This window comes from Prinia subflava, chromosome 8 (assembly GCF_021018805.1).
Source record: "Prinia subflava isolate CZ2003 ecotype Zambia chromosome 8, Cam_Psub_1.2, whole genome shotgun sequence".
In the NCBI taxonomy this organism is placed as follows: Eukaryota; Metazoa; Chordata; class Aves; order Passeriformes; family Cisticolidae; genus Prinia; species Prinia subflava.
The window spans coordinates 18,769,360-18,783,020 of record NC_086254.1 but is presented as its reverse complement, the minus strand read 5'-3'; the positions used below and the strand labels follow the sequence as shown (position 1 = coordinate 18,783,020).

The 13,661-nt window shown below is 48.5% G+C and overlaps 1 protein-coding gene across 1 annotated transcript; it reads left to right on the top strand.

Annotated features, from left to right (window-relative positions):
* The first annotated feature begins 2,365 nt into the window (after positions 1-2,365).
* Positions 2,366-7,550, top strand: LOC134553763 (keratin, type I cytoskeletal 13-like). The gene is made up of 8 exons (XM_063403823.1): positions 2,366-2,854; positions 3,965-4,047; positions 4,558-4,714; positions 5,123-5,284; positions 5,705-5,830; positions 5,992-6,218; positions 6,667-6,785; positions 7,310-7,550. The coding sequence occupies exons 1-8, from the start codon at positions 2,366-2,368 to the stop codon at positions 7,333-7,335; spliced, it is 1,389 nt and encodes a 462-aa protein (XP_063259893.1). The 3' UTR covers positions 7,336-7,550.
* The last annotated feature ends 6,111 nt before the right edge of the window (positions 7,551-13,661 follow it).

Below are 13,661 nucleotides of genomic sequence, written 5' to 3'. Positions count from 1 at the left end.
TCAGACGAGCAGGAGCGTCCCCAGCACGCAGACACCCTCCACTGTTGCATTCCCCTGGGAAATGGTTTCTGCCCCCTCAGAGACCCCCAGAGCCTGTAACCACACAGTTTAACCCTTCCTCCCCTTTCTGACCCTCTTGGCTGTGTTCCAATTATCCCTCCCTGGCAGAAGCCTGGATAAGACCCTCTTCTTCTGCACGCATTCTCTTTCCCCTCTGGTAACCACCTGGAATAAACATCTTAAACTACACCAGGGGGTCAGAGCCTCTTTTGGATCCTTTCTCCTGTCCCTGAAATATTCCTCCAAAGCCCTCTAAGGTCTGAGCTAGCATTGGAACATTGAGGGGGGGCTACAGGAGGATTTATCTCCGCTGGCGCCATTCCCACAGAGTACAAGTCATCCCGTGTTTCTGCCTGCGCTACACTGATGAGCGCGGTGATAACTGCGGGCCGGGGAAGGAATGTGTGCTCACTCAGGAGAGCTGCTTGCTGCACACACTGTTGGGAAACTCCTGAGGAATCACCCGCAGACCAGGAGAAGCTCCCAGCGATGCAGCTTACAGCAGTTTCGGTGAGCTCCTGCCACCACACCCTGACTCCCAATTATGTTCTCCAGTCCTAGGAATGAAATCTGGTGATTCCTTGCTATACACAATAACTTTATTGGAGCTTTTACCTATTCCGTGCTTTGTTTTTGTGTGTTTAGGGCCAGAGGGAGGCTCAGTGTGTCAGGAAGGGCAGGCTGACATGCAGGCATTGTGGCTGGGTCCAGCTGCAGCTTGGCCAGCAGAAAATGCTTTATTCTGGAGTAAAACTTAGGGAAACCTCTCCACACCCTTCTCCAGCCTGCTGGAGAGATCACCAGAATGCTTCTGCCTTTCATGGCATGGATTAGGAACATCCAAGGAAGCAAAGGAAAGCAGAGACATGTTTTCAACAGAAATAAGAATAAGAGCAATAAAATGATGAGTAAATCCATGAATACTGGGATAAGTCAGTCATGAAGTAAATGGGATCATTTACCTGCCATAACAATAACTATTCCAATCCACAGTCCTGACACTGAGTGAGGATTTCAGTAAGAGTCTGAACTCACTTTTCCCTGGTGAAGGAGATTTGGAGAGTTTCTTACAAGGAACAGTTGGGTTCAGAAAGCCATGGAATGCCTGTCCCTTGCTCCATGGCTGGAAAGGGGCTCCACAGGGAGAGGGTCAGTGCTCTGGAGCCTCTGCAAAACATCTCATGAAAAGAATCTCAGCCTGAATTTTGATTACAAAAGTGTGAAAGGATTCTTACTTTTCATTTTCCTTGCTTAGTTAAGATTTGGAAACATTACTGATAGAGAGCCTCTAGTTTGTACTAAATCAAGCTTCTTCAGCCCAGGTAGAACTGCATAGGGCAGTGATTGCTCTGCAGCTCTATCAGCAATCCTGTTTTTATATGTCCCAGGACAGCAATCCCAAAGCTCTGATTAAAATGCAGCACGTATTGACAGAGAAATTGGCCATAGGATGTTTCCACTCCCATCCACTGTTTCAAAAGCACCCTTTCCCAGCAACAATTACAATCCATAATGAGGAGAAGTGCAGAAATTATCTTTCACTAAACAACAGGAAATATTTAAAGCACCTTTACCTTCCTTTACACTCTCCACATAATGAAACAAATCCTTTGTGAATTACTGGAGAGCCACAATCATGTCTGAAGAACCTTTCATCCATGTCCATTAAAAAATCCCTCCTTGGTCTCACTTGTCTTGCAGCAGAGTATTTCAGATTTGTCATTTTGCCAGTGGAGAGATTTAAAGGTTAATCTCTGTGTCTCTGATCTTTCCAGAGTTCTTACATCACTCCTCATACATCATTCGAAAAGCAAACTTAGTATTTCTTCTTTTTCATCTTACATAGTCCAACCTCAGCATGAAAACTGCTTATTCAACTCAAAATAAAATGAAAATAAATTAATGAGAGATAAAGAGCTCTTTGATGCAATAACCTTTAATGATTTCTTCCTGGTATGTAATTTAGGACAGTGTTTTTCCTGGCTTAATGCTGTAAGTTTGCATCATAAACAAAAAGCTGATGATTCATAAAACATTATTGCTAATGCATTTTTGAAATTAGCAAGAGACATGTAAAGTATCTTCCTTGTCTACCAGGCTTCTTGAAAGGAAACTTCCCTTTGAGAAATTATTCTTGGCACCAATGGCAGGAGTAGCCAGCCTTATGGGAAGAAGAAGCAGTGGTGACACCCACTGTGGAAGGTATAAATAGGGATCGGCGGCCACGGACAGCTCGCAGTCTGATTTCGTATCAAGCTGTGCATCTTGCTTTGGGCTTCTGCTTGCGCTTCCAACCGCTGTCGCCATGAGTTGCAACATTAAGGAGACCATTACTGTGTCTAGCAAAGGCAGGAGCAGCGGTGGCAGCTGTATCATTGGTGGTGGTGGTGGAGCACGGATTTCTTCCTTTGGCATGGGCAGTGGCAGAGGTTTTTCTGGAAGGAGTTACTGCGGTGGAGTGAATTATGGAGGGGGACTGAGTGTTGGTAGCTTGGCTGGTGGGAGCTATGGAGGTGGCAACTGCTATGGCAATGGCCTGGGGTTTGGCCTCGGAGGCGGTGTCGTTGTTGGGGGTCTCGGTAGCGACTGCTTGCTTTCATCCTGCGATGAGAAGGTCACCATGCAAAACCTCAACGACCGCCTGGCTTCCTACCTGGACAAGGTGAAGTGCTTGGAGAAGGAGAATGCTGAGCTGGAGTGCAGGATCAGAGAGTGGTACGCGACACAGGGCCTCTCCTGCGAGCCCCGCGACTACAGCTGCTACTACAAAGAGATTGAAGATCTTCAGAACCAGGTAATCCCCCCTTGGGTTGTTCTTCCCCTTCAGAAAGCTTACTGCTGAATTTCTGGGTTGTTCCTCCCACTTTGAAAGCTTACTGCTGAATTTCTGGGTCGTTCCTCCCCTTTAGAAAGCTTACTGCTGAATTTCTGGGTCCTTCCTCCCCTTTAGAAAGCTTACTACTGAATTTCTTGGTTGTTCCTCCCCTTTTGAAACCTTACTGCTGAATTTCTGGGTTGTTCCTCCTCTTTTGAAAGCTTACTGCTGAATTTCTGGGTCCTTCCTCCCCTTTTGAAAGCTTATTCCTGAATCTGTGTTCAGAACCTACTGCAGTTGTTGGAGGGATCTTTGGTGCTTGTGAATGTCTTTGCAAACAGAGATTTTGGCAAATTCCCCCATGACACTGCTGCATGTGGGGGCACATCAGGGAGGGGTGCTGCAAGGTGGTATGGGTGGGAGAACACTCTGAAAAAGGATGCTTCTGGTACATTGTATTTGACTACACATTTGTAAATGTAATACTACCAATGTACTCTGAGGAAATGTAGTGGTGTCAGTCCCCCAGGAAGACCAAAGCAAACTATGGCACAATCAAAAACATATACTTTGGATGCTTTATCAAATGAAACACTATAAATCTCTAGGTGAGAAAAGATGAGAATTGAAATTGATTGTCACAGTGACACAAATAGCCTGAAAGAATAAGTCCACAGAGAAAGTTGTGACTGATCTTAAGGCTTAAAGACATCTTTCCACCATGTTCCCTGAAGGTCCTGAACTCTGAAGCCCAGAACATGCTAGCTTGAATATCAGTTGAGATTTATTATCTTAAGGAAGGTTCTTTAGGTTTGTTTTTGAAGCATCTTTGGAACTTGCCTTCAGATCTCGAAACTGAGAAGTCCCATCCCACAACTCTTTAATTCCCACTTCTATGTGGTCAATCTCCTTTCTTCTGTGAGTAAAGGAGGCAAAGCCTCCTCCTTCAACTTCTCTGCTGAAGGGACAAGGTTACTTATGTGAGAAGGTAACAGAAAAAGGGAAATGTGAAGAGTTACTATCTAATTTAAAGACCTATAGAGTAGAACAGCAGAGAGGAGACATTTCTCATGGTTTGCTGTTTTCCAGATTGTCTGCGCAACCATTGATAACAACAAGATCATCCTGGACATTGATAACAGCAGGATGGCTGCCGATGACTTCCGTGTGAAGTGAGTGCTCCTCTGTGAACCTGCTGCCTCCCCCCTGCTCCCTTCCACCTCCCTGGGAGGCTCAGAGCACTAATTACAGAGGCTCCAGACACGTCTCCCCAAACCACTGTAGGGCAGGATGATGAAAGGCATTTTGCTCCTGGTCACCAGCCCTCCCTTAATTAGAGTTCTTGGATAAAACACTTAGCAATGGCGTTTGTGGTGAGGCTGGGGATGGGCACCTCAGGGAGTGGCCCATTTTCACCCCAGACCAGGGCAGATGGCATCAACAAAGCAGAAATGCAGCTGAATAAGTGATACCAAACACAGTGAGCAGGAGCAGGGGAAAAACCATGAGGAAGAAAAGCTTTCACGTAACAGACTTGAAGTGGTGCAGAAATCCAAGGCAATGTGGCATTTTGGACACCAAAACGCAGGTGAAAGCACAGAGCTGGGGAAGGACATCCTGGCACAAACAGGACCCATGTGGGACATCCCCATCCTGAATCTGTCCTTTCTGACACACCCCAGGTACGAGACGGAGCTGGCGCTGCGCCAGAGCGTGGAGGCCGACATCAACGGGCTGCGCCAGGTGCTGGACCAGCTGACGCTGTGCAGGTCTGACCTGGAGGCGCAGCTGGAGTCGCTGCGGGAGGAGCTCTGCTGCCTGAAGAAGAACCATGAGGAGGTAGGTCCTGCCCAGACCCTACCAGCATCATGGCCCTGGCAGGAAACTTTGCCACTGTGCTCGGAATTTAAAAGATAGTCAATTTTCAGGCCACAGCTTTCACACCAAACTTTTCAGGGCTCAGGGCTTCCCCTCAGAAGGGAAGGGAGCTGTGGTGGGGCAGTGCTGCTCCTGGGGCTGTGCTCACACTGGGAGTGCCAGAGGGGGGAAAGCTGCTGCTGACTCCCCTAGATGAAGAAAGAAATTAGCCAACAGATTCATTGGGAAAACACTTGCACCATCCTCTAGTGCCTTTCACAGCCACAGCAGGGAGGAAAGTCTCACAAGGAGGGCAGCTCCTGCCACTGAGCTTTGATGTTCTGTTCTGTTCCAAAAGCCAGTATGATCTGATCTGGGATTTATTTCCAGGAGATGAGTTGCCTGAGGAAACAATCAACTGGAGATGTGAGTGTGGAGGTCAATGCCTGCCCAGGACCAGATCTCAGGCAGATCTTGGAGGATTTGAGATGCCAGTATGAAACACTGATAGCGCGCAACCGCAAGGAAGTCGAGGATTGGTACGAGTGCAAGGTAAGAGACACACTTGTGCTGCAAACCAGACTGACACACACAGCCCCGAGCCCAGGAACCTTTCAGAGACCAGACATGGAGACAATAAGCAGTTCTTCCTTCCCAGCGAAGCCTGAGAGCAGCACTTGTTATACCCTGTGTTCCACAGGAGCCACAGGCCTGTCTGACCAGTTTGTTATGTCCCATCTGGAACAGCAGCATTTGCCACAAGGCCTTGTGGTGTGTTGTTGGAAGAGAGATATTTTACATTTGGATTAAAGAGATTTAATAGCCATGAGGTTAATGGGATTTGTAAAATGAACAAGCAGAGGAGCTGGTAGGGAACACCCTGTGCACAGAGAACCTGCTCTGCTCCTGTAAAAGCAAGTCCAGCATACCCAGATATCCCCTGAAGCTCTTTATCCCGGTTGGTGATTTCAGATTGAGGAGGTGAATCGGGAGGTTATTACGAGTGGTCAGGAGGTGGAGACGTGCAACAACCAGGTGACTGAACTGAGACGCCAACTGCAAACCCTGGAAATCGATCTCCAAGCTCAGCTCAGCCAGGTGGGTGAAGAACTCACAGCTCCAGCTGGTCACTGCTGGGTTCTTAGCATGAACAACCAGACCCACCCACCAGCACAATGGTGGTGAAAGGCTCATTCATTTTTGGATTGGAGGGTGACACTTAAATGATTGTTGGTTTTTTTTTTTGCTTATCTTATCAGAGAAATAACTTGGAATCATCTCTGGCTGAAACTGAGTGCCAGTACAACACCCTCCTGGGTGAGTTACAGAACCAGATCACGTGCGTGGAGCAGCAGTTGGCTGAAATAAGGGCAGAAATTGAGTGCCAGAACCAAGAGTACAAGACCTTACTGGACGTCAAGTGCCGCCTGGAGCAGGAGATCCAGACCTACCGGTGCTTGTTGGAAGGAGGACAGCAGGACCTCATGTAAGCACCTTTCTAGATCCACTAGAGAATAAATGAAAATGCCAAGGACCTGTATTACAGATTGGGTATCCAACCTGATCTTCAGTCCTTCTTAAGCCTTCCTCTGAGATGAAAAAGTTGCCTTATGAACAACTTCCTTGTGACGAACATTACAATTCAGTGCTCAGAATCTGCAAATCAGAACACCGAATCTGTTAACTGCTGGTGACAACACTGTCACTCCTGGCATTATGTCAGCATTGATGACAGTCCCTTTTTAATAGTGAGATGGGGGAGAACTGTCCATGCCAAGGGGGTGCACAAATGCAAAGCAACTCTGAAAGTGAAAGAAAATGTAATATAATACCTATAAAGGCCATCGTTTGAGACTTTGTGTCACGTAGTCAGTCAGCAGTGACATGTAAAGTTCTAAAATCCCCTATTTCTCTCCCCAAATTTGTCCCACTAGTCACGGAGGAGGAATGGGAACTGGTGGAGGGGTCATTAGGACGAGCCACACCTACACAACAACTTCAGCTGCCCACTGCCAGCCCCAGGTCCCACCCTGCAAGACCGGAGACATACAAGGTAAGGGCTGCATTTTCACAAAAGGAAAACTGCCTTTGTTCATGTCCTTGTGCACTAAGGCCAGGAGCCAGCACATTTCTGGGATGTGTGATAGGCATCCTCTCAGAGTCACTGTGCTAAAGGAGGGATCTGCTGCAGTGGTGGGAAATGGGTTTAAAGAGAGCTTGGACTGAACACGAGGTGCAGGAAGCAAATGGGAGAAAAAAGGAGCAGTGGAATGCAGAGGAGAAGGCCAGGGAAATAAAGCATGACAGGAAGATCTGGAAGAAGTGAAGAAGACAATAGCCAAAGCTTAGCAAAAGAGTTTGGAAAGAGTGAAAAGAGGAGTAAAGCTATAACTTAACGAGTGAAAATTCCCATTAAAGCAAATTAATTAGGGAATTTCTGGACCTTCCCGGGTTGCTGCCAGCTGCACCAGCTTAGCAATGCATTCCAGGAACAAGGGCACCACCGAGATCTGATTTCTGTTATGTGAAGGATTTTACTTGTTTTCCGATCAAATAACTGCTGTATTTTCTTTCCAGTGACCTGCAGGAGAATTTGTGATTAAGGAGAAACGGACTGGAAGGTGACAGGGAAACCCACAGACAACCCAAGAATAGTCCGTGTTCACTGCACCGTCTGTGCAGAGAAAGTAGAAGTAGCTCAGCGAAGCTTGGCCACGTAGCTAAAGGGGGTGTCAGGAGCCACCTCCTCTGTTCTGCTCTTCTGTTCTGCAATGCTGTAACCTCTAGAAGTTACCTGAGTTAGTCAGGTCACTTATGCACCTGCTGGTGAAAAGTGTCTCTAATAAAACTTTGCTTCTGCCTGCAATCAAGAACCTGTGTCTGAAACTGAGTTCTTTCAAACAGCAGGTGCTGATCCATGAACAAGGGGCACCTAAGCCAGTCAGGACCATCCTGCACTGGGAACAAAGCTGCTTTGCCAGCAGGAGAGAGTGGCATTGCTGACCTGGCAGGTCCTGTCCAGCTCCTCCCTGTTGTCACAGCCTGGGGCAGATGTTGCCCATTCCTGTGGCACGGGAGGAGTCAGACAGGCCAGCAGAGCTGGAGCCCATTGAAGAACAATGACACAAATTTCCCAGGCTCGGGCAGGTGTGTACCCACACACAGGTACCAAATACCAGCCATGTCTGGTGCTTATCTCCAGCTGCTCTCCAGTTGTGTCAGGTGTTAAACTGGGAGATGTGCTGGTGCTGGGGAGCATGAGGTCTGTCCCACACGTCTCAGCAGGTTTGTCCTGCCTGCCTGTCTCTGCAGGGTGAGCAATCTGAGCAGGGAGCTGCCCCTTGGCAGAGCACACTCACCTCCTCTGTGTCAAAGCCCTGCCCGAGGAGGGGAACCCTGCGAGGCAGTGCCCCTCTCCTGGGTGCCTGGCAGCAGAGCAGGAGGTGCTGAGGTGTCAGACGCTCTCAGCAACCTCCTCTGCTCATCAGACAGCCAAAGGGTGGCTGGACATCCACGGCGGTGCAGGGACATCCACAGCGGTGCAGGGACATCCACAGCGGTGCAGGGACACCCACAGGACGGAAAGAGCTGATGGCCTGGAAGCCGTTTTTGTACCTTATGTGACACGGTACAAAGATTTCTCGCACCTAAACACTGTCAAATATTTTGGACTCCTTTGATGAGAAATTAAAAAACATTTGAAACATAAAAGCAAATTCATTTCTGCAAGTCCTGACTGTGCCACACGCGTGCAAAAGAGCATTTCTGCGTCTGCTCTGGCCGCTTCCTGCGCTGCAATAGGCCGGGAGCCGGGAAGAGGCAAAGGGAGGGCGGAATTTTGGCTGTGAGGAAGCGGAGAAGGGACAAGAGTGATCCCTGGCGGCCGGGAGGCGGCGGGGACGGGCGCTCCCGGGAGCAGAGATGCTCGTCCCGACAGCGGGGAGGAACCGAGGGCTCCTGCCGGCAGTGCTGCACCTCCGTGGGGCCGGACCAGGGTCTCGTCCTGCTCTTCCCAGACTCGAATTTCTCCCTGCAGCTGCCCGAACCCTTGAACAAAGCCCCGGAGCTGCTGCTCGTTCCTCCCAGCAGAACAGCGTGAATCAGATCCTCCGTGAGCGAGAGGAAGATGCTCACCGAAACTAAAATCCTGGGAATTTGGCTTCTGACTTTTCACCTTCTGCTCCATCGGCACTGCCCCTCTCGTACCACAGAATGAAATATCAACATGAAGCACCTGTAAAAATACTTACACTGGGTTGGGTTTGGTTGTTTTTCCCACAGGGAAGAGAAGTTTAAAATACCCATACTGGGTTAGGTTTTGGGGGGGTTGTTTTTTATTGTTGTTTTTTGTTTGGTTGATCTGGGGGTTGTTTGTTTGTTTGTTTGGGGTTGGGGGGTTTGGGAGTTGTTTTGGTTTGGTTTGGTTTTTTATTTTTTGTTTTCCACAGAGGACAGAGGCATTGAACATGCCTGAGAATACAGGACAAATCTGGCCAATCCAAAACTCGTCCAGTTTGCACTGAGTCTGAACCAGAGGTTTGTTATTAGCACTGTATTTCTGTATTTAAAGTCACATAAAAATTTAAGAGCAGCTGGAATAATTCGTAATCCTGACTGACATGCAAATGCTTCTTGTGCTGAAGAACAAGGAAATAGAGAAAGTGCCTGGGAAATCCTGGCACTTCCCAGCTCTCCCGTCAGGTGTCAGCTGTTCCCAGCTGGCAGATCCGAAGTCACTGAATCCTGGCAGTGTCCTGGTCCCGAGCCCTGTCCTGGCCCCGGCCTGTTCGGTCCCTGCTCTGCCCCAGGTGTGCAGAAACTGCATTACCTGAGACCAAAATCTGAGACTGCTTAAAGTGGAGTTTACATTTTCCTAAGAGGCCCAGAGAGGCTAAGTTAGTGGAGAGCTAATCCTGACTGTGGCTAAGTGGGAGTAGTTGCTCTTAGCCTATCCAACAGAATACAATAATGTGATTAAAATGATATAAAAATGCATTGATCCACAATCTGCAGCAGTTTCAGCCATGTCCGTCCCCCTGCCCTGCAGTGGGGTGGGCAGCGCTCCCTCTGTGCCACCGAGCCCTGCGCCCACCATGCCGGGGGATCCGGACACATTCTGCGTTTCACCACACGGGAATTTGGAGATTATTGGAGATGCAGGATGAGCGATCCCCGGCCCTCGCTGCAGGTGCGCTCTAGAGGGCACTCGGCTCCCATGGAGCTGCCGAGGGGCAGAGGCGAGGGGGGCTGGATCATCCCCTCCCGGCAGAGCCAGCGGGGGCAGCGGGACGTGCTGGGGACATCCCGGGACGTGTTGGGGACATCCCAGGACGTGTTGGGGACATCCCAGGACGTGCTGGGGACATCCCAGCGCCGCAAACACGGAACGCGCCACCAGCCCTGCCACTCTGCTCCAGCTCCGCCGCTATTTAATGGTCACACTCGCAGTGAGGTTGATGCGAGCCGGTTCTGCGGGTGACTGCAGGGACAGTGCAGGTGTCCCCTGCCTCCCGCAGGTCCCAGGTGTTCTCCCGTGTGGGGTGCGTGGGACGGGCGCCAGACTGAAACTCCCGCACCGGTTTGCCAATACCTGTTTGTTTTCCAAACGGCACTGCGGTGTTTTGCATTGTGTTGTTAGGCGGGAGCACAGTGAAAGTCAGAGACTCCTGAGGGCTTGTAAATGTGCTGTAATGACCCTTTGCTAATGAGGGTCTTGCCGGTGGAGACCTCAGAGAGACAGATGGGCCAGGGGCTGTTTAGACCCACAATGAAGCAGTTCCAAACCAAGGGCTTGTGCTCTGAAAGTCTCTTAGGGCTCTGACTCACCTAATTACTGCTCCTATCACAACCACCATCGCTCTGCTGGGTGGTGGAGCTTTTGAAGGCGCTCTTTAATGTTTCATCACTACTCAGCTCTGCAATAGTAATGAGTAACAAATCAGGTAGGATGTAGGCAGGATTTATGTTTTTTTTCCTAAAGGAGGGATGGTTGCTGGACTGGACACTCGTGGCTGCCCCTCCCTGGAAGACAGCAGGTCACCTGTCCGTGTCCAGATTTAACTGACCAGTTGGTGAATGTGCTGCATTAGAACCACTGGGCACAACGGGGACAGATTCCAGGGATAGTCCCTGTGGCCACACACCTTGGGGTGTGGGTGGATGCCAAGATCACACCCTGTCTTGCAGAATAGTTCAGGAGAGGCGGGGACTTTCTCACTTCAAAACAGATATTTTAAAACCCTTTTCTTAAAAAAAGCTTAAATAGTTTTTTTGCATAAGGGAATCACAGACTCATTTAGGTTGGAAAATCCCTCTAAGATCCTTAAGTCCAGGCCTTCACCCAGCACTGCCAAGGCCACCACTTGCAGATGATTTTCACAGAGTATCACTGAGATCTAAAACAATACTGTGTGTTTTGGGCTGGGGGAACAAACCCAAGCATACTGGTTAGCACCCTCATGCCTGGAGAAGAATGAGGCACCATCTTTGACAGAATTATTTCTAATCACAAAAATGCATTTATAGAAAATCACACTTTTCACTGGAAATTGTCAGAACTGACAGCATTTCCAACCTCAAATATTTCTGGATGATAACTGCTGCCAGGCACCCACAGCTGTATTACTGGAGGGGACAGAAGATTCCAAACACATTGTGCCCTCACTACACAGTGAACAATTATGAATTGCTGGGTAGGAATTACTTTTTGCTTAGAACTCTCAGCTAATCCACTATTAAAACAATAAATATGATTGAGCTCTAATATGTTACAATTGATTAATCGGATTTTTCCATTTTCAAGCATCTAGCTTTTTATTGGATAAGAAAAAGATCCTCATCATTTAAATTTTAATGGAGAAGAGAACAGATTCATGCTAAGTGTCAGGCAGCTGAAGCTCACTGGAATGGAGAGCAGAGTACAAACAAGAATGATGTTCCCCCTCCAACACAGTCACACTGCATGGCCTGGCTTTCTTTTCTACTATGGAGAAATCCTATGGGATTATCTGGTATTAATAAAACTGCCTGATGATTGTATAATGGGAGTTATTTTATAACATATAATTATGAGAATGAGTCACATTCCCTAGGTAAATATTTCATAGATTTCTCTGTGTAGCAACATACAAGAATTGAGTTTTCCAACAAGACCTGACCAGAAGCAGGAAGGATGGAAAAGGATCCCAATGAAGCACCAAAAAGGGGGACAACAGTTCAGCTGTGACCCCACAGATGTGCTCAGCAGCCTTGGAGGTTTCTCCCAAACACAGCAGTGTGGGGAGGGTGGGGATGTGGAGCTGGGAGAGGTGGTCCTGGGGGCTGAGAGGAGCCGGCGTGTGCTCACCCACAGCCCCAGCCTGAGCCATGCCCCAGCCCCTTCCTGCTGCCACAGTCCCAAAGGAAAAGGGCTCTATTCTCCCACAGCCTCTGCTCCAGCCCGTGCACATCTGGGCCGTGCAGAGCACACAGAACCCTGCCACTGAAATGCCGAGGGAATTCCTGCCTATCCTCGGAGGATTCCTGCCAGTGCTGGAGGAGCCGTTCAGGCTTAAATAGCCCATCCTCCTCCTTGGGCAGGAGCTCGTAACAGTTTCATCACAGGAAAAGGGAGAGGCCTCAGTGCAAACAACTGTGGGGCCACCTGCCGCCTCCTCCTCCTCCTCCTCCTCCTCCTCCTCCTCCTCCTCCTCCTCCTCCTCCACCCCATCCCAGTTTGGCTCTGCCCAGTTTTTGGCTCAGCAGCAGCCCCAGATTCTGTAACATTTCACTGTCCCATTTCACTCATACTGCTGGGGATCCTTCCAGTTCCTGACGCTTATTGCAATCACTTTTATGTGAAGGTTTCCCAGCCCTCCAGCTGCACTTCAGCAGCATCTCTGGGTTTTGCTGGAAACATTATCTAAGATCACACAGGAAGCTCAGTGTGTTGCAAGGGCCTGGACAATACCATGAGACAGAACTGCAGAGGAAATTACCACCTCATAAACCAGCTTCCACCTTACAGCTCTGAAATAAAACATTCCTTTCAGGAACCATTTCTTCCATAACTTCTATCTCTGATCCTGGCCAGGATTTCTAGATATGATGAATCTGTTTGGCTTCTTCAGTTTTAAGGAGCTAAGTTTCACTCTTGAAGTACATTGCCTGCACAAGTTCTAGGGGGAAAATTGCATTAAATCTTCCTTACATGTATTAAAAACGAAGCCATGAAATTGCACACAAGCATTGTCACTGATATTCAAATCATCCAAAAAATGTTCTTTTGTTAAGGGAAGACAGGAAGGTTGGTCTTCCCGAAGATGTAATAAACATTTTTCCAGAAAAAAATCCCAAAACCCAAACAAAATCTTTCTGCAGAATTATACAGAACAACATTGATTTGTTCCCATGTCTCTGTATCAGGGGTGTCAAAGCAACATTTAATGGGACATAACCCAGCTGCTTCTTGAGCCAAAGTAGCTGAAATATAGAAGAGAATTTCATTCACTTTGGGAGAAAAGGATTTCTCACCAGAGAAAATCATCCCCCAGACTCTACTGAGTGTAGTGGTGAAGCATTTAAATTCCTACAATGCAGGGGAGGCCTTGCTCCCTCAGATGTTTCAGGTGAAGTGGAGCAGGAGCTGGAACGTGAGGCACATCCTCTGCGTGGGCCAGGGTGTGATAGGAGGAGCCTCTACCAAAAGCTGTTTCCACAAACAGTCACTATAACAAACAAAACTTAATTAGCAACAACCACCACCACAAAGGCTGAGTGAGAAAACAGTAATAGCCCAAATTAATATAGGAAATTGGGTATCACACGAGTTCCACCCACAAGGTGCAACAGGTAACAGACTGGGATTTCCTAAGGATCACGTACCTGGGCAGGAGGGAAGGGCTGAGAGGTACCCAGGTAAGAAATGTCACAGGCTGAGTTTCAGGCTGTC

Excerpts from the sequence above, each read along its gene's own strand:
- LOC134553763 (XM_063403823.1), top strand. The coding sequence starts at position 2,366 with ATGAGTTGCAACATTAAGGAGACCATTACTGTGTCTAGCAAAGGCAGG. Across the intron at positions 5,831-5,991 it reads TCCAAGCTCAGCTCAGCCAG|AGAAATAACTTGGAATCATC; the intron begins GTGGGTGAAGAA and ends TTATCTTATCAG. Across the intron at positions 6,786-7,309 it reads CAAGACCGGAGACATACAAG|TGACCTGCAGGAGAATTTGT; the intron begins GTAAGGGCTGCA and ends TTTTCTTTCCAG.